Source organism: Chinchilla lanigera, unplaced genomic scaffold (genome assembly GCF_000276665.1).
Source record: "Chinchilla lanigera isolate Chin_1 unplaced genomic scaffold, ChiLan1.0 scaffold00031, whole genome shotgun sequence".
NCBI classification, from domain to species: Eukaryota; Metazoa; Chordata; class Mammalia; order Rodentia; family Chinchillidae; genus Chinchilla; species Chinchilla lanigera.
In genome coordinates this window covers 17,680,740-17,700,339 of record NW_004955432.1, presented here as the reverse complement: position 1 = coordinate 17,700,339, position 19,600 = coordinate 17,680,740, and the positions used below count along the sequence as shown (strand labels likewise).

The window sequence follows — 19,600 nt, the reverse complement described above, 5'->3', positions numbered from 1 at the left end:
TAAAAAAAGAAACAGCTTAAATGGCCTACAATGGCTAAAGACATCACTTAAAATGTCCACAGAGGGCTGAGCGTTGCTATGCTTTTCACACTTCGCTTTATAAACGCAGCACTCATGTAGGAGAGGAAAGCGCTCTAACACAGGAATAGTCTAGTAAAAATATGGCGAGAGACTGCTGGAAAAATCTTACGAAAGTAATAGTGCTTTCATACTTATTCCATTATAAGCAGGGTTTTCATGTTTTACAGCAGACAGAATGGTATTTTTTCATGGTTTTACTTATTTCATTTGAAGCAAAGTCTTCACAATGAATTAAAGTATAGCTAAGCTGGAGAACAAAAACAAAGGAAAAGCGACAAGCTATAAAAGGCTACTAATAAGATTTGTAGTTTAAGAGAGTGGATCAAAAAGGAATGGTATTAGTATGTATTTAAAAATGATCAGCTGGGCGTGGTGGCACACAGCTGTAATCCCAGCACTCCAAAGGCTGAGGCAGGAGGATCACAAGAGCTGGCCTCCAGCCCAGGCTATGTAGTGAGTTCAAGCCCAGCCTGAACTTCATAGCAAGACTCTGTCTCTGCCCCAAAAGAGAGAAAACAGTAATAATCAACAAAAGGATTAAATAATGTGATACTCTGGGGTATGAGTGCTTGCTCTGGCAATTAGGAATTACGTAACTTTAATCTAGTTCCCCTAGTTAAGCCTCATACTGACTGCTGCTAAAATGAGAAGAGCAACAGCACCAGTCTTCTAGGTTCACAGCGACAGTCATGTGCACAGTATGTGCTAAACGTTCCGCATAGTACCTGCAACACAATGCAGTACAGTATGACACAGACTGTATTACCGCTTCTTTTAAAACCTGACACCACCGATAGATTACCAGCCCGTGTGCGTGCTGGCATCCTGTAACAGACTGATGTGGGGAAACACCCAATCAGTGCTATTGCACTTGCTCCCTGCAAAGCCCTCTGCAGACTCTCCACTTCCTTCTCACCCTTTTCTTTTGCTTGGTCTTCGCTCCGAAGCTCATCCTGGGGTCTGCTATATGGACTAGAGCTGTTTTCCTAACCCCCGTGGCTGTGATTTTAGAGGCGACCCTTCAATCACCGGTGTTTTGCCCAGTTGAAGTTTTCCCGCAGCTTCCCCGCCGTCATCACACCTGCCGGGACGCCCTAGCACACATTTCTGGAGCCCGTCAGACGCAAGCGGTAAAAATATGGCCCGGGGCAAATACAGTGATTCTCTTGTTACAGGGCAGAGGCTGTGAGGCACTGTCTCACAAGCCTTCCCCAAATTCTGCCTCTCGCTTTAAGAAACGACACCTTAAATAATCAAACAGAGACACTGTCAGAAAACATGAACCTGGAAACAGCAGGTAGATTCACCGCTCCTGGTGTAGCTGGCAAGTGAGAACTTAGAAAGTAGAACCAGGAGGAATAAAATGGCTGCTTACTGAGAACTCTAATACAGATACGGATCAAAGGAATTTTAGAAAATTCCTAAATCAAAGAAACACATGGAGGCCACACATGGTGGCACACGCCTGCGACCCTAGAACTCAGGAGGCTGAGGCAGGGGACTGCCGCAAGCTCAAGGCCAGCCTGGGCTACATAGTGAGTTCAAGACCAGCCTGAATTAGATAGTGAAACCTTGTCTCAAAAAACAAAAACAAAAACAAAAAAAAGAGAAAGAAACACATGGAAACTGCCTGGCAAGCATTCGGTCTTAAGTTCAAGTCCCAGTACCAAGAAAACAACATTTAAAAAAAAATCTTTGAAAGTCTGGAGAAAGTGAGTAGGGCCCTGCACATAGTGGGTCCTCAGTGAATGTGTTACGCACATTTACAACCATGGCACTACTTCTACCGTAATGGTAAATTCTCATCCTCTGCCGTCTTGTCCCTGCAGTTCTAGAATATCATGTGAAACGTATGTTCATGAAATCAGAAATGCTACATCACCTTGTGGCACTGGTTTGCACCGTTTTCCTGAGCAAGCATTCCCTGGGCGTCTTAACACCACGTTGATTTTTTCTTTATACTGATAATCCAAAGCCCGGCCTGCGGAGGCTCTTAAAGAAGTCAGCACGGCCTAGGACTCTCTGAAATTCTCCTTCAGTTCACCCAGGTGAGTTTTCACTTACAGACAAAAGCAAATCCTATTTCTGTTCTAAAATTTTAGTTAAGAATTTTAATCTTTTTAAAAACATTCCAAGGACCAGTTCTTAAATCAAAAGTGAATGGCTCTAAAACACACACATTCTCAATACAAGCTCCTATTTCAACAACTTTATTGAGAACATTTTGCAAGTAAGATTTGACAATTTAACATATTACAAATTAGAAATTTCATCTGCTACTGCCTAAGTGGCAAACTTTTCAAAAACACTACAGAAAATCTTTTATTTCTTTGGATTTTTCTGTTCCATGCTGAGCTCCTGAGATATATTTTTTCTTTCAGCTTCATTTTCATCTTCCTGTGAAATAAATTTTAGAAAACATTAAAATATAAACTTAGGGCATGTTTCATTGAAACTTCATGTAATTTTAACGGTGTTTGAGCTGTAGGAGTATGAACTATTGTGATTCCAAGAACCCTAAGTAAAAGATTAGAAACACACAGAATAAAATTATATAATATTTAAATATTTGTAATACATGCTGTTTTATGCTACACATTGTACTCAAATTTTCTATAAGACATTTTTGAAAGTGAGCAACTTTATTAATGTCCTAAGGATTATTTTTGAAAACATGAGCTACTGAAAAATCTTCTCTGAAGGGGACAAGCCAGGTATTTTTACTTCACTTTCATAAAAAAGCAATAAATTTAACTTCCAAGACACTTTATGTGCTCCAGCATGGCATCTTGGTCCCATCTAGCATACAGTCTTGACAGGTCTGTCAATTTCCCAATTACTTGTACCACCATATGTTATGAAGATCAGTCAGGTCTAAAATAGGAAACACGGGCATGTCAGGCCGTGGAACACTTACAGTCTTCTGCAGTTTCAATTCTAAGTGCTGTCCTCGTAATTCACATCAGGTTTTGTGGAACATGGTGAATAAATGAAGTGACATCATAATGTCTGCTACCATAGGAACGAAATGCATCTTGTGTTTCAATATTAAACGGTGACCTTCACAGTATAAATAATGAGGTTCTAGAAAAATATTTCATCTTACGATTTGTAACCCATCTTGTTCCACATGTTCCTTTCACAATATCTATGTACAAAGCAGGCTTGCTTTGATATTACTCCTGATATATTAGGCAAGATCTTTCATTTTTATTAACTGAAATAAAAGGCATTGTCTAACTACCGAATTAAAGCATGAGGAACAATTTAAGTATTTCTAGGTAAGAGCAGTAGTATCAGTATCACCAGACGTGCTATTTCTCAGGATCTTCTAAAATCAAATTCCAGTGAACCCAACAACTGTGGATTGCTGCTTAGCGAACTGATACGAAGTAAACGCAAATCAAGGCACACATTTTGTTTTCGAGGAAAACCTAGGACCCTTCCCTAAAGTCACTAAGGCATAGAAAACTTCCTTTCTAAGAAATGTTTGTCTCTCTCAACTCAACAGCAACTGTGATGTAGACTTTGCAAACATGAGGAAAGCAGAGGATTACCAATATTACTGTTCACTCTGAAATGTTATAGGTGTATGAGACACTAGGGATCAGGGTTTGACTATCACTTGGCAATTTAACTTTATGTATTTTTCCACATCAAACGGCTATTGTGTGCTGCGTGACTTTTTTCTCAACGTATGTCTAGTATGTAGACATAGTTCATTATGTTCAACTGACTCAGATTTATGAATGAGTAGGTAGCTTCTACTTTTTAGAAAAAAGTTTCTAGAGATAATCTTTTAGTTCCATTGTATTCAAAATAAAATCTTTATACTTTCATTGTCTTCTTTGGGTGAGACGGTCAGACAGTGTTAAATCAGCAGAAAAGATGGCAAGAAATGTTCATTAGGCAGCAATGTATCTGTCAGGATATATCTCAAGGCAGCGCTCTCTGCCTTACACTCCTGCGATCTACCAGGCACGGGCACATTATAACACTGTATACAGCTGTAGTCCGATTAATGTGTCCTGAACTATGTGAACTATGAGGGGCAAAAACTGAACATCAGCTAGGTCTGTCTGAACCAATATGTAATTTTGAAAACTGTACTATCACTCCTTCTGCAGTAGACACACTTCCGGCAATCTTTGCTTAAACAGCACTGTAAACAGAAATAGGGAAAAATGTTTGAAGCAACGTGTACAAACACAGCCCTTAGCAAGCTCACATTCTCTCACTGCAGGTGAACGGAGCTGTTATCACCCAAGCAAACCATGAAGTCTATGCAGCAACATGACCTTCCGGTTTAACAGGCTTTATCCAGTTTTCTCTACCAACCTTCAAGGCTGTCCAAACTCAAAACAGACACGAAGCACTTTAATAATGAACCTGAGAATGAGGAAGTAGCTATACACTCTTGCTTTAATATTTAATTATGAGTAAAAGCTACAGGACCGTACTGTTACGTGAAATTAAAAACTGCACCTCACATTAATTTGGATACGGCAGTATATAGATCAGGAATATGCACGTACACCAGCCTATTAGAATTCTTAATACAATGTCATTCTCGTTACATTTTTCTTAATTATAAAATATAGTTTATGAATGCCTGTCTCTACTGTTGCCTTCTGTTTGGGACAGGTACATAATGTTTCACACCTTTCTTTATGTTGAGGACTTGTCTTAAAATATTCTACCTTTTTAGAAAGCTTTTAAATCACTTATATATTAGTAAGAGCTAATCTATTTCTTCTTTTATACAGAGATAGCTGTGACCTAGATGAAGAAAAGGATCACAGAAGGGAGAAAAAGGCAATGAACTCAAACGGCCAGAGTACAACACTGAAACTGCTACATCGTCAAAATAGTAGTAAGAGTTTGCCATAAATAAAAGCATTACAATTGGATTTAACAAGGCTCCAGGAGGGAATTTTTGGAAGTGTGCTAATTTGTGTATTTAGCATGATAGGTCAATTTTTGTGGGAACTCTGAAAGCAATTCAGGATTAACAAAATCATTAAAGTAGTTCAGGCAGGCAGCAAATCAAGTCTCATTGATAAATAACAGCACAGTAAATAACACTGCAATGAAAGAAGCTTTTTTTACCAAAGCATTTCTTTAGTACTGGAATTAAAGGCAAACAACATTTTCTCTGATAGAAGGCGGAATTTTTTACTCTTGGCTGAGATAAACATCTGTTTGTTTCCCAATGAAAGAAGACCCTTGCTACACGGTTCATTTTCTTAGTGACAGCCCTGACAAGCCTGACATTTGCTTCACAAAGTATTCTAAAATAACGGCAACCACATATCCCCTTTGAGGGTCCTGGAAAACAGACAGGGTTTCCTCTTCAATGTGAAGCCCGTTAATTCCAACTCCAGAAAACACGATTCTTACAACCTTACAGATCTGCTATTAATGCAGGATTCTAAGAATGCAGACTTACACAACAACACCCTTAACAGCGAACAACTAAATGTGATTCCCTAGCTTTCCTACTTACACAGAGAGGCCAGTGAAGAGAACTTCTGGGTGAACATGTAGTAATACTCAAATGCTCCAGGTGGCAGTAGAGACTACACGAGTTATTCTAACACAGAAACAGGTAAAAAGAAAGCACCGCCATATTTATACAAATTAAATCTTCCCTCCTACTGAATAAAACGTGCAAGATTTTGTTTGAATGATATTCAGCTTATGCGATCAGTTTGAGAAGAAGTCCTTTCACTTTTCTTCTATGTACACATATGATTTCATTCTCATAAACAGTTCAGAGAACTGAGGCCACCCTTCCTGTCCGTCCTTCTTTTCTTCCTAAGAGGAAACCAACTCCAAGCAATGGTCTATTACTTTAGCACCTGGAACTTCTACTGATCAGGTAACATGTGGGCTCAAATTATAGCCTATGAGCACAGATGATTCTAGAGGTATTTCGCACACTGACACATTTTTAATTACTATTTACAAGGCGGTATTACACAAGGAAACATGTCCCATTGTCTCACCTTTACATCTCTGAAGACAGTTACCTAAGTACTTGCTGGGTGAGAAAGTCCACAAGAACTACGCTAACTAACCAAGTAATCCAGGTTCACATCACCAGACACAGGAACATTAACCCTCTCTCTGACGCACTAAGAAGGCACATTACTTCCGGCCTCGAGCACCTCTCCCAGTAACATGGAACCTCAAGCCAATCACTTGCAAAGCCTTATAAGCGCTCTATAAAGTAAGTGAACAGCAATCTCCGGAAGTGTCCAGGTAATTAGTGACAAGACGACACTCTCACAAACTGGAGGAGACGAGGGTACAACGACTCGATACAGCAAGGAATCCTGGACCGTAACTATGACACGAACGGGAAAAATGGCTAAATTTAAACACGGTCTGCTGAGCAGTGAACAGAAGGATCTCAGTGATAATCTGGCAACCGTGCACAGGGCTGGATGAGAGGGAAGTGGGGGAAAAGCAAGACAAAAGTAGCTGGTGAATGAAAACGGTCAAAATTCAAGTGAAGTAACTAACAGGGATGGACAAAGATTCTACATGGAAATTTTTACATAGAAAAGGCACCACAGCTCCTACCACAAAATATACAGCTACAATAAGTCATTTGCTTTCCATTATTCTACATAAACTTCTTTCCAAATTACCCTAAATCTTTATAGTGGTAATATTATTGATTTTTGTTTTCTTGTCTGAGCTTGCCTGCATTTCTTCGAAGGACGGCTCACTTTCAGAACTGGGACGTGTTGTTGGGTATTACGGTATTTATCAAACACAGGGCCTTTATATTCTGGGCTTATAACCTTTTCCAGAAGTGAGTAAGCACAAAGGCAATCTGCATTTACAGAAAGAATGAGGTGAGCTGCTTTCACTTTACCAAGCTTGCTATTCAGAGAAGCCACGCGGGGCTACAAGGGGATAACAAAGGGAGAAGGCACAAATAAACACTAACTTAAAATGGTTCCATTTTCGTAAAGTATTTTCTTTAGATTTTAAATATTCCTTTGGTCAGAAAAGGAAGTTATTGAAACTGGATTTAAAATTACATGAAAATTATCTAAATGCCTGAGTAACCATCCCTTTAAAATGTGAGTACGTGGGGCTGTTTTTTAAAATAGACATAATCCATTCTAAACATTGGTAGCTATAGAACACGTGAAAAAACTAATTCTTTCAGTCTGCAATCAAAAAAATACCTTCTTTGATTCATTTAAAATACCAGATATAAGTATCAACAGTCTGTAATGTTGTGCTTTAACAGAAAATAGGCCAGTGCTGCAGAAGAAAAAAAATTTATCTCAATAAGTGGAAAAATACTGATGATAATGAAAATGTTTTAGGCAAAATGAGCACGCTGCATGCTTCGGACTAAAATTAATTAGAGTTTTTAATGTTTCACAATTCTACCATAATTCTTTACATGGTGCATTTACTTCATAGTAATAAACACTTGGATCATTAAGTAAAGTGCAAAGTGTGTGTGATGCACTACATTTAACAACCTTTGCCCCTTTCTCCTGTACTTCTGCATTCAGTTCTCTAACACACTGAATAAGCAACTGAAGACCGCACTTAAATTTCCTGACTTTGCATATTTGAGATTCTTATTTCATTTAATACAAAGGCAATTAATCTACCATTTTACAACTGAATTCCAACTTTAGTGGGCCATGATAGTTACTGAAATGAACTTACAAGAAATGCTTAATTAAACTTACTGTAAAATGCATAGGAAATTTATTCTTATGACAGAATTTGCATATGTAATTAAAAATTCTAGGGCTGTATTATAAAATTAAATAACTTGGGGCGCTCTTAATAAACACAGCCCAAGTATAAATGTCATGAAATAAAATGGAGCTATCTTGTCAATTTTTACCGTAATAACTTAAAGATCAAAGGAGTCAAAGGAAACCTCCTTTATTTGTTAAAAAATTGCATCCTTTATTTTAACAGCAATTCAGAAGGGAATGGGGCTATGGTATGCTCCTAATTTCATGTATAAAAATGTGTGAATACCATTTCTGTAAATTTGCTTTTCTAAGTCTTTAAGTTTTCCTATTACTTCTTCACTTCTGTGTGCCAGCTTTTGTAGCAAGGAATTGGGCCAATGAAAAGTAAGACTCTGGGCTGGGTGCGGTGTGCATGCCTGAAATTCCAGCACCCTGGGCAGCTGAAGCAGGAGGGTCACAAGTTCCAGCCCAACACGGGCAACTTAGTGAGACCGGGTCTCAAAATTAATTAATTAATTAATTAATTAAAACAAAATAAAATGAAATAGGCTGGAGATGTGGCTAACTCAGTATAGAGCCCTGGGTTTAATCACCGAACTGAGAAGAAAACTGAAAACAAGAAATCTCTGACTTTTTCCATATGATGTGGGATCGAGAAGGAATCCCCCCGACCTGGGAAGGGCCCTGCAGATCGGCACAGCCACCGGCAGGGCGAGGTCTCCACAAAGGAAGGAAAGTCAGCGCGCGGGAGGTGTGAGCCTGGCAACAGTACGCGGGGCGAAAGGGAGGACATGCCAACGACTCACGTACCTGAGTTAGAGCCGGCGCTGGATGAGCACAAGCCCAACCGTGTGATTCTACATTCCCGTCATTACCCAAAGCCCCACACCTTCTAAGACTTTTGCAGTGTTTAAGATGCAGTGCTAAGCTGCGCGGACTACGATGACTTTCGCAGTTTTCTCTCCTGATGGACGAGTTGTTGTGCGTGTGTCTGACAACCTCCGAGGAGCCTGGAGACGGACAGTTCTCCGTCTCTGTCAGACTGCTAATCTCTGGGAGACAGAAGAGGAAGGCACAGAAGAGGCCACTATATCAGGGAGTTTCCCTCACTTACAACATTTTTGGTTTAAATGATATCAACCTGCTTTTGAAGTTTTCAGATAGCACTGACTATAGGGTGAAAAATAAAGCAAAAACTCTCAAATTCCGCAGTGGGCCAACATAAATATCTTTTCAAAGGAGGACAGCAGATGTCCGATACACATCTGTTGGAAGTGTATGGCAGAATGTAATACAATATTCAACTAAGTTCTTTAAGGTATGTTTATATAAATTATCTTCTACTCACTAAATGTAACATTTCAAAAATCCCAAATGTGCTAATATTTAAAGCACTTCTACTTCCCCTCAGATACTCAAAAACAGCAGATGCTTCTAAACGTACGTTGCTTTTTTTGGTCCGAAATACCCATGGAGGTTTAAATTCCCAGAAGATTAAAATTTCTACAAAATAAAAGATAAAAATAACATCTAAAAATGTTCAAAATAGGCTAGATCTCTCAGTAAACTATAGCTCCACAGGAAAAGATGGTCAGGTTGGATAACTGAGATGAAATAACTGATGGGCCATTAGAAATTTGGGACAGCTGCATGCCTATCATTCCAGCTACTTGGGAGGCTGGGGCAGCAGGACAACAGGTTTGAGGCCAGTTTAGGCAACTTAGGAGACCTTGTGTCAAAACAAAAATAAATAAAAGGACTGAGGAGGCAGTTCAGCGGTACAGCACTTGCCTGCACGTACAAAGTCCTGAATTCAAACCCCAGTACCTCAAAAAAATTTTGTTCAGAGATACACACGTACTGTGTAGTATGGCTAACAACTAGTGTTAGTGATACAAACCGACAGCACTCTATGTAGCATATTTTATTTATTCATTAAGATAAGCAATAGCGATGCTGGAATTCGTCCCTGCAGAATACCTTCTTTAATAGGATGTGACTAAACGTTTATCTTTCACTGAACAATGAGGATTTAAATGTAACCTATGCTAAAAAAGCACTGCAAATTTTTTGTTTCGTTTTACTTAGTCTGGCACTAAGTTTAGTTTATAACCAAATGTCTATACTACCAGTAGAAAAAGGTCATGTTGGCCATTTTAATCAATACCATAAAAAACAAGAGAAAACACTAAAATTTTCTATTTCCTTTGCTCTGTCTTCATATTCTACACAAACACTAATCATAGCACAGGTTATTGTCCAACAAAGAGAATGTATGCGAGTGGTAACAATCTTACTGATACTTTAAGTATATTTAAAAAGTGAAAGGTTAAGAAAAACTCCCTAATGAAAATATTCATAGCAGTTTAATTTCACTGAATCTGTTATAACACTGAAAATTAAATTACAATTTGCATTAAGATATAAAGTAGCCTGCTTTTAGATTTTTCAGTATTTAAAATTTTAATGCTAATACTCCTGAGGCCAGATATACTGTTAATATTTTAAACTGATAACTCACTGAGACTAAGAAACAACACAGTATCTAAATAATAAAATATTTAAGAATAGACCTTTAAGCCAGGTATGGTGGTGCATGCCTGTAATCCCAGCACTCAGGAGGCTGAGGCAGGAAGATTACTGGGAGTTCGAGACCAGCCTGGGCTACAAAGTGAGCTCAAGGCCAGCCTGAATTACATAGCGAAACTCTGTCTCAAAAAGACCAAAAAAACAGATATTCAGCTAAGAAATGTATACACTATACCAATATAGGATGTTTCAATATACAATGTTTTCTTCTAAGCAGAAAAATATGGACCGCTTCACGAATTTGCATGTCATCTTTGCACAGGGGCCGTACTCATCTCTGTATTGTTCCAGTTTTATTTTTTATTTTTTTTGTCTTTTTGAGACAGGGTTTAGCTATGCAGTTCAGGCTGGCCTTGAACTCACTTTGTAGCCCAGGCTGGTCTCAAACTCACACTGATCCTCCTGCCTCAGCCTCCCGAGTGCTGGGATTACAGGTGTGCACCACCACGCCTGGCTCGTTTCAATTTAGTGCTGCCGAAGCGAGCACACAGTGCTCTTATTAGGAAGGAAGTTATCAAACTGTCCACTGCAAAAACTACAAGTTAAAACATGGGTTTTCGGCTAATCTGGAAACAACTGTGATGTGTTTGGAGTAACACATTTATTCTCGTACATTTCTCCTTAGAGCCATCAAGACACGGAGCACTGAAGTTAGGAGAGTTCCAACCCCTCATTGTGTGTATGAAGATACTAGTCACTAGACTGATAGAAATGGAAACGCGCTTCTTCACCTGACTCCTACCCTAGTCTGAGTACTTAAAAATAAAACAACTCCCTGAACTGTTTGCCAAGCTCCAGTAATTTAAAAGGACTTTGATAAAGGCAAAATAGTAACTTTCTAGTGGAGAAAACTGACAACACCGCTTTAGTTGATCAGTCAGGGTCGGCGTAACTGGTACCACACAGAGCTCACAGCGCCCTGGCGAGATGCGCCGGGGGAAGCCACCACACGCCCGCGCTGTGCAGGCTCCAATCTAATCAGGAGGAACTATTACATAAAGCCGAAGTCAGGAGCCTTCTGCAGAATAAGTGAACAGCACTCTGCAAAAGTGCCGCAGTCACTGGGCGCGGGGAGGCACACCTGCAGTCCCAGCACTCAGGAGGCTCAGGGCAAGTTCAAGGCCACCGGGGCTACAGTGAGACCCTGTCTCAGAAAACAGTGCCAAGATCACGAAAGGCAAAGTAAGAGGAAAGAACTACCACAGACCGGGAGAGAGGGAGGAGACATGGGTGAAATGAGATAGACTGTGGATAGAGTCCTCAACTAGAAAAAGGAAATAAATGGCAAAACTGATAAAAATCTACACAGATTCTACAGTCTACATTCCTTTCTTGGGTCTGATGATTTTTGTGTTTATCTAAGTTGTTAACATAAAGAGAAAAAACTGGGAGAGAGTTATCTGTATTATTTTTCCAAATCTGTTAAAGTCTAAAGTTATCGCAACATAAAAAGCAGATGTAGGTAAGTCATCTTGTTACATGACTCAGAAATGACTTTAGAAATGAGATTTAGCAATCTGGTTTCAATTGCTATAAATTTACTTACCAAACATGCAGAGGTAATCAGAGTTACACACACTGGCGTTTCAGCATTTCCATAACAGACACCTCAACACAGACTCCACACTGTTTTTTTGTTTTTTTTTTTTCCGGTACTGGGAATCGAACTCACGACCTTGTGCTTGCCAAGCAGGCGCTGCGCCTCTCCACACTGTAAATCAGCACTCACTGTCTGCTCGCAAGACTGTAGTTATTCAGTTACAATGGGTGATGTTTCACCAGTGAAATTCACTGCTAAACTTTTTGATTTCTTGCAGTTGAAGAACTATTAGAATATAACCAAACTACAATATGGTAAAATGTGATACGATTGGTTTTGATTTTTTTCGACTGTAGTTTCTTTGGGCATCAGATGTTCTTATTAATACTGACATTTTATTTCAGTACATTTATCCAGGGGTTTCAAATTGATATCTAGCTATTGTCTAGCAGAAAGGAGATATATCTGCTTAAAAGAAATTTGCCTCTATAAGCAACATTTTATCTAGGACTGACTTATGTCTGCGTTATCAAAACAACACGAAAATGTGAAGGCAATCTACTCCTAAAGCACACCTAAGAAACATTTTACCTTTTATTGATAACCCATCAACAGACTTGATCATGCTGATTAAATAATTTTCTTACTGGAGAAGAAGCTGGATCACATTTTGTCCCTTGGTTCATAATAAACATCTTGCCTTTTAAAGATGCTAGTGACAAACTGCCTTCTACTCCTAGAATCCTGCCCCTCCTCCTTCCACAAAAACTGACTGACCGAAGATCACACATCATACCCTCGGCAAGTTAGGGGAGATAATAACGATGCATGTAAATAATTACAGTGCAGTGTAATAAAGTTCATAGGGTATATAAACATGACACTGACAATACACAAAGAAAGCTTGTTTTTAATGGTTAATAGTCTGCAGAGGTGGGCTACGACATCAAAATAATGTACCTTCCTCGTGGGCAAAGATTACACTGTGAGTCTTAAATTATTTTTCCTTGTAAGTCTTTTATTAAAATAAACTCAACATGAAAGGCTACTGCTTTCAGATATAAGCTCATTAGGCAGTGAATTTTTAAAACTTTACATCCAAATGAACAGGTTAAATTATCTCAAATCTCCTTATTTCAAAATGAATGCTGTGTCCCCAGGGTGAGCACATTAATCCTCATTGTTTTACTGGAAATTAACAGCTCATTAGATGTCCGTAACATATCTCTTATGCCACATTAATTTTTATGGGTTTAAAAAAGTAGATTTTGCTTCAAGTACAATTAAAAATATTATTTTAGAAAATTCCACCAAAGACAATTGTCTGATACTGGCACTTTATAATCAATGTCAAAAGTAGACCCTACTTTCAATTTACAGATTATGTCTTTGGCAATTTTTTTTTGTAGTACCGGGGATTGAACTCATGACCTTGCATTTGCCAGGCAGGTGTTTATGACACTGAGCTATATCCGCAGCCCCTCTTTGGCTTTTCGTAAAAAATGATTTAAGTTTTTTAGACTACTAGCTTTAACTGTTATCTTGATAATACCAGGCCTCAGCACTCTGGTAGCATCTTGTGACTGGTAGAAACGTGGGAAGTTAAAAACCAATGCACACTCTGGGAAGCTGAAGTAGAAGGCTTACAATTTTAAAAGGCGAAAGACTTATATGATCTGAAGAGAAACCAGAGTATAAGGGTTATAGTTTTAAACCCAGACCACAACCTTAGTGACTTTTTGAGACCATGCCTCTAAATTAAAAAGGCTGTGGGTTCATGCTCCAGAACTTCCAAAAACTACCACCACGAAAAATAATACAGTATCAATGATGTCAGAAGGTGAAGGAAAAGTCTCTAACCTTATAACCAGCCAATCATCCCAACTCAATACACACAGCATACAATATACATGAAATATTAAGTTGAATTTTCTGTCAAAAACCCTTATTGGTGAAACACTGGCATCTTAGATTTCTTCTTCAAGTCATGAGAGTTTTGCCTTAGATTTTTAAAAAGATCTACAGTTTAATTTTCCTTTCCGTAAATATTTTTTAAAACTGAATTGACACATAATAATTGTACATGTTTATGGAGTACAATAAAATACTTTCATTCATGTATACAGTATGTAATGATTAGGTCAGAGTAACTGGCATATCCCTCACCTAAAACATGTATCGTTCATGTCAGGAACACTCAAAATCTTTTCTATGAGTTACTTTGAAATATACAGCTAATTGCCGTCAGCCATAAAAACCCTGTTTTTATTGTTGTTGTTTACTTGTCTTTAATGATAGCCTTAAAACTCTGCTACCCGTTACTAATCTTATCCGGAGTGTCCTCCCTAACATTCATCACACTGCAACAACCATACCTATGCACTTACATATGGTGCGTTTGCTTTCGCTCAAGTAGAAGCTCCGTCGCTGCAGGTTCCCTTGGTCTCCACCGTATCCACAGGACTAGGGTCCTCTTTCAAGCTCTCAGTGAATATTTCTTGAGAATTTGAATGAATGATTTTCTATACAGAAGTATGTGGATCAAAATAGTTTTGACTTTTAAAAATGCTTATTAAATAAGGAGTACTCAGCACATTATCTGCAATCCTCACAAAAACCAGGGAAGGCAAGTATCATTTGCATTTCCTCTTGAGGAAATTGAGGGTTGGTGGCATTAAAAACTGCCTTTGTTCACACATAAAATTAGAGGAGCTGGGGCTCAAATTCAGCTTTCTGACTCCAAAGAATATTCTCTTTTCAATATAGTGAGCATAGAATTAAATTCCCGTGGTCAGTAAATGTGAAAAGCTTCATCTACATTTTCAAAATAACTCAGTTTTCACAAAACGGATACTGAATAAATCGCCAGGTTGGAAGAACTGATCAAGAAGCAATCTTAAAATACAAATTAGTTCAAATTTGGAAGATTATTTATGAAAATTGTGAAAAACGTATCAACTATTATTATTATGGTGTATAATGTGCCCCCCAGGATCTTCTGTTGAGCTTGACTGCCAGCTGATGGACTTTTGGAATGACTGGATCGTAAGTGCTCTAACTTCACCAGTGGATTAATCCATTGCTGGAATCATAATTGGGTTCTACTACTGAGAAGTGATGAGAACAGAAGTGGGGGACAGCTGGAGAGAACGAACCAAGGGGGCCTGACTCTGGGAACTACGTCTGGTACCTCGTCACCTTCTCTCTCAGATCCGCCATGTGGTGAGCAACTTCCTTCGTCCAAACCCCTCCACCATAACGGCCCTGCCTTACTACATGCCTCAAAGCAACGAGCCAGCTGACCAGGGCTGACACCCCTGACGCTGACGAAAATCTGACCAACAACAGCACCGGAATTACCCCATTTATCCCCAGGGGCCACATTCAATGACCCCAGCGGAGGCCCGAAACCACAGATCATTCACAACCCAAAGATACTATGATTTCCCCTGTATGTGTCACCTACTACAAATTTTAATTTATAAAGTAGGCACAACTGGACAACAATCGAAATAAAATAATAGACCATGATAATATATTCTGCAATAAAAATTATGCTGTGGTCTCTTTTTCTCTCTCAAAAATACCTTACTGTACTCTGATCCCCTTCTTGCTGGTGAAGTGACATGAAACTACATGAGGTGAATGGTGGAGGTGTCTAATTCACTCACAGTGTTAGGCTACTACATAAGGGTCACTTGAAAACAAGCAAGGCTGGAGTGTGACAGTCCGACACCCAGACAGTACGCACTGCGTTGGTACACTGGATAAGGACGATTCCCAGGCGGGGAGGAGTGGGATAGTGCAAGACGTCATCCCAACACAGACCACTGTGTACGTAACATGCATTGTTTCCTGCTCAAATTTTCCATGTAATATTTTTGCACCTCAGGTAACTGAAACAGCAAGGAACACTGAGAATAAGGTGGGGGGGTGACTGAGTGCTGACACTGCTTAGACGGTGTTGTGGGTATTTCCTAAGTCGTATGATGATACAGAAGTAAGAGGGGAAGAACGGTGTGCTGGAAAAACGTTGCAATGATCAGCTTCTGAGCAGCGTAAGAGTTCTGCCACTCTCCTGGGATGGCTGCTCTTGGTTCCTACAATACGCTCAAATGAAAAGCACTTCCCGTCACGGTCCATGGCTTTCTCAACTATTTGACAAGTACTGCACAAAGTCACTTTCCAAAGGAGAAAAAATGTCTTCTATTTGTAAGAAGAATCCTAAGTCTGCAAAGCCAGGTCTGTGCAGGAGTATTGTGAATGTTTTTTTTTTTTTTTTTGGTTTTTCTCCGGTACCGGGAACCGAACTCACGACCTTGCGCTTGCCAGCCAGGCGCTTTTGCCGCTGAGCTAAATCCCCAGCCTATTGTGAATGTTTAGAGGTCAAACTCAAGAGTCTTAAAAGAAAATCCTAGTATTCTATTAAATTAAATATAAAGCTGAGATGAAAAGACATAGTAAAAAATTCATATACTTAATATTAAATTATACAGAAATTAATGACTTCAGAGCAACATTATGTGATAACTATACTGTTCGATGAAAAGAATGTTAAACTTTTATAAAGTGGAATTTTTCATTATACTAATGTTCAACAATTACTCAGAAAATTCAAAGTTATAACCATTGCATTAAGATTTTTAAAAATATTTTAGTTTTCTTATTTAAAAATTACTGATGTATCTTTTATCACATACCAAAGGTACATAAAGAGAACAGAACTCTTTTACTAAAATTTTCTCTTAAAGAAGGAAATAAACTGTATTTAGAAGTTTGTACATTTTAGACTTTCATCACTGTTTGAAATGTCTTGTTAATATGTTGAATTTAAAATACTGATGAAAGCCAGGAATGGAACTGAGCAATAGCAAGCACTTGGGACCGTGATACACGAACGTAGGTAGTCTGGACCCAGTACACAAGGGTCCACTGCGAAATTAATTTCTGTTACATATTTCACACATGCCACATGCAGCGCCATAAATATTTAATATGCTGATTTCTGCAAAGTTGTAGAGAGAACTTGGTAACAAACTTATTTTCATCAGTTCAAAAGCTGGCACACCACAAAGAAACATTCCAGCTAAAGTCAAGATGACAATAAACGTAACATTGTTATTTAATCTTAAATAGAGATAATTACAACTAGAAGATATGAAGCATAAAAATTGTAGAAGAGATAAACACATTCCTATCTGTTGTATTTTCTTGGAAATTTCAAGAGAATTAATTGAAACACTATTACAAACAGTAAGATAATTCGGTGAAAAATGCTACTGATAATATGAGAAAATTCAATGGTAGATAAATACTGCAATTATAGATTATTCAAGACAACTTTTACATTCTTTACCAATATTCTTTTAACTATATCTCTTAATTTGAAGATTGATTAAAGCAGGAATACCAACCACTATGTGTATTTCTGCTGAAAAGAGTAAACTGATATATTAAGTATTTCACATTCAAACGATAAATATGGTGAAAAGTTACAACAAAATTTCACGTTTTCTTCTACATTACTTTTCTCTAATGAGAGCCATCAGGTTTTAGAGCTAGAACGCATCTTACTTAAAGGTCATCTGATCCATTCATTTCACTCTCCATGCAGGGAAGCCATTCCCATAGGATGACTGATTTCCCTGGCCCCGCTGCTCATTAAGTTACAGCTACACTCGGAATTCATGTTTCCTAAATTACAGTCTGGAACCATCTGTCAGGATTAGCCAAGACTGGCCATAATGAATTAATATTATTTTAAATCAAGTGGTGACAAATACAGCATGAACTTGTATAAAAAAGTTCATGTGTGTACGTGTGTCTATCCTATAACCAAATGGGTATTACAGTGAAAAACAACTGTGTCTTATCCAAAACGTCTACGTGAGTATGGTGCAAAAATGCACACACACTCCTGGATGTCAACTAACCCTACGTGAATTCTGCTTTAGCACTTCTTACTGGTGTGACCTTGGCAGGGCACATGGCCTCTCCTCTCAGCCTCTTTACCCTGTGCAACAGAAAAACAGTAATAAAGAAAAATCTAACCTCACAAAATGACTCTGGCTTCAAACACCAGTGAAGAATGAACGCACAGATAATGCTAGTAAAATGTCCATTACACAGTACTCAAAGTAGTGTTCGTTATCACTATTGCCAGAACCTGTGCTCCTAAGTTGACCTCTGATGCACAAGGTTGGAAAAAGTGACTTCTTCACACCATAATTAAAATGACCTTGCTTCCCGTTCTAAACTACAATTTCGCTATTCCTATACAAATACTAAGTACAAATAATATACTTTAAGGATTACTATACCTTGAAACCTAAAAATGTTTTCTGTTTGTTTATTCTAAGTGTATTATGTAGCAGATTGTTCTAGAACACGGGGAAATAATGGTGAGCAACAGTATATCTTTGTCTTCAGTAATCTTAAACCCCAATACGAAGAAATAGGCAATAAACTATTAATTGATAAGTTCAATTATCAAACAGGAAAACAGGATGAAGAAATAGAAAGCGTGGCAGCATACTTTTTACAGGCAGGATAATCAGGAAGTGCACCCATGAAAGAGATAACCTACACTCTGAGATCCAAGTGATATGCAGGTGCTAATTATGCAATACTCTGTGAGGAGCATAACCAGGCATCGGAGACAAGCTGTACAGCCCCAAGGAATGAGCGCAGCATGGACACACACGAAAAGGTCGGGATAACGGCCTGAAGTAAAATGTCAGGTATTACTACACACAGCAACACTGGTTATTTAATTTACAATAGCAGTCACTGGAGGGATTAAGCACTGACAGATGTGGGCAGTACACACGGGAGACTAGCCAGGACTTGTTCCTCTGTCTTCTGAGTCCACAGAAAGGGCAACTGAGTTGGTAAAGACGTACAGAAGAAAATCATGATCAGAGTAGGGAACACCAAGAATTGTCTTCTGGTAATTCAGTGTGAGCTGATCTTTAGCTATCACAAGAAATGTGATGAAGTATTTGAATATATGAATTTAGATTTTAGGGGAAGAGTTCACCAATGACATTACAAATGTGAAAGTCCCTAACACATAGGTACTACGAGACTACATGCAATCCCCCAGACACACACATAAGAGGGGCCCGGAGGATCAGGACAAACAAACCAAGAGGTCAACGGTGTCCAGTGAATCATAGTGACTTGAGAGGTCAAGTATGACTCAGACAAGGCATAAAGATTGATTTTGACAAGAAAAAGATTGTAAGTGATATTAACAGGAGCCATTTCAGTGGAGCACCAGGAACAAAAGCCTGGTTGAAACAGTTAAAGTCAGAATGGGAGCGTCCATTTCACAGTTCACCTTCCTTTTTACTTCAGGAACATAAGTGCAATAACTGGAGGTACGACCACTCTCTGATCCATAATGAAAAGAACCAAAACATCATAATGAAATCACTCATATTCTTCAGCTGCTAACAATGCTGCCCCTGGACTTTTTGACAGAGTTGTTTTATATGCCCCGCAAGTAATCAAGTTTTTCTTCCAGCACAGAATTATACTTCCTGCCCCAAACAACAAATGCTATGTTTTCTATCCTGGTCGTGCAGCTTTCAGGCTGAATAACACACACACACAAAAGAAGGGCACCACGGATTTGTATGAAGAG

At 38.7% G+C, this 19,600-nt stretch overlaps 1 protein-coding gene across 14 annotated transcripts in view; it reads right to left on the bottom strand.

Annotated features, from left to right (window-relative positions):
* Phf14 (PHD finger protein 14) overlaps nt 1–19,600 on the bottom strand; it is a gene marked incomplete at its 5' end in the record, with an annotated part of 271,885 nt that overhangs the window by 106,767 nt on the left and 145,518 nt on the right. For 2 of the 14 annotated variants that reach the window (XM_013515970.1, XM_013515978.1), the window contains 1 exon segment: nt 2,276–2,478. In XM_013515970.1, coding sequence (XP_013371424.1) covers nt 2,404–2,478 — 75 coding nt within the window. 14 annotated transcript variants of the gene reach the window in all.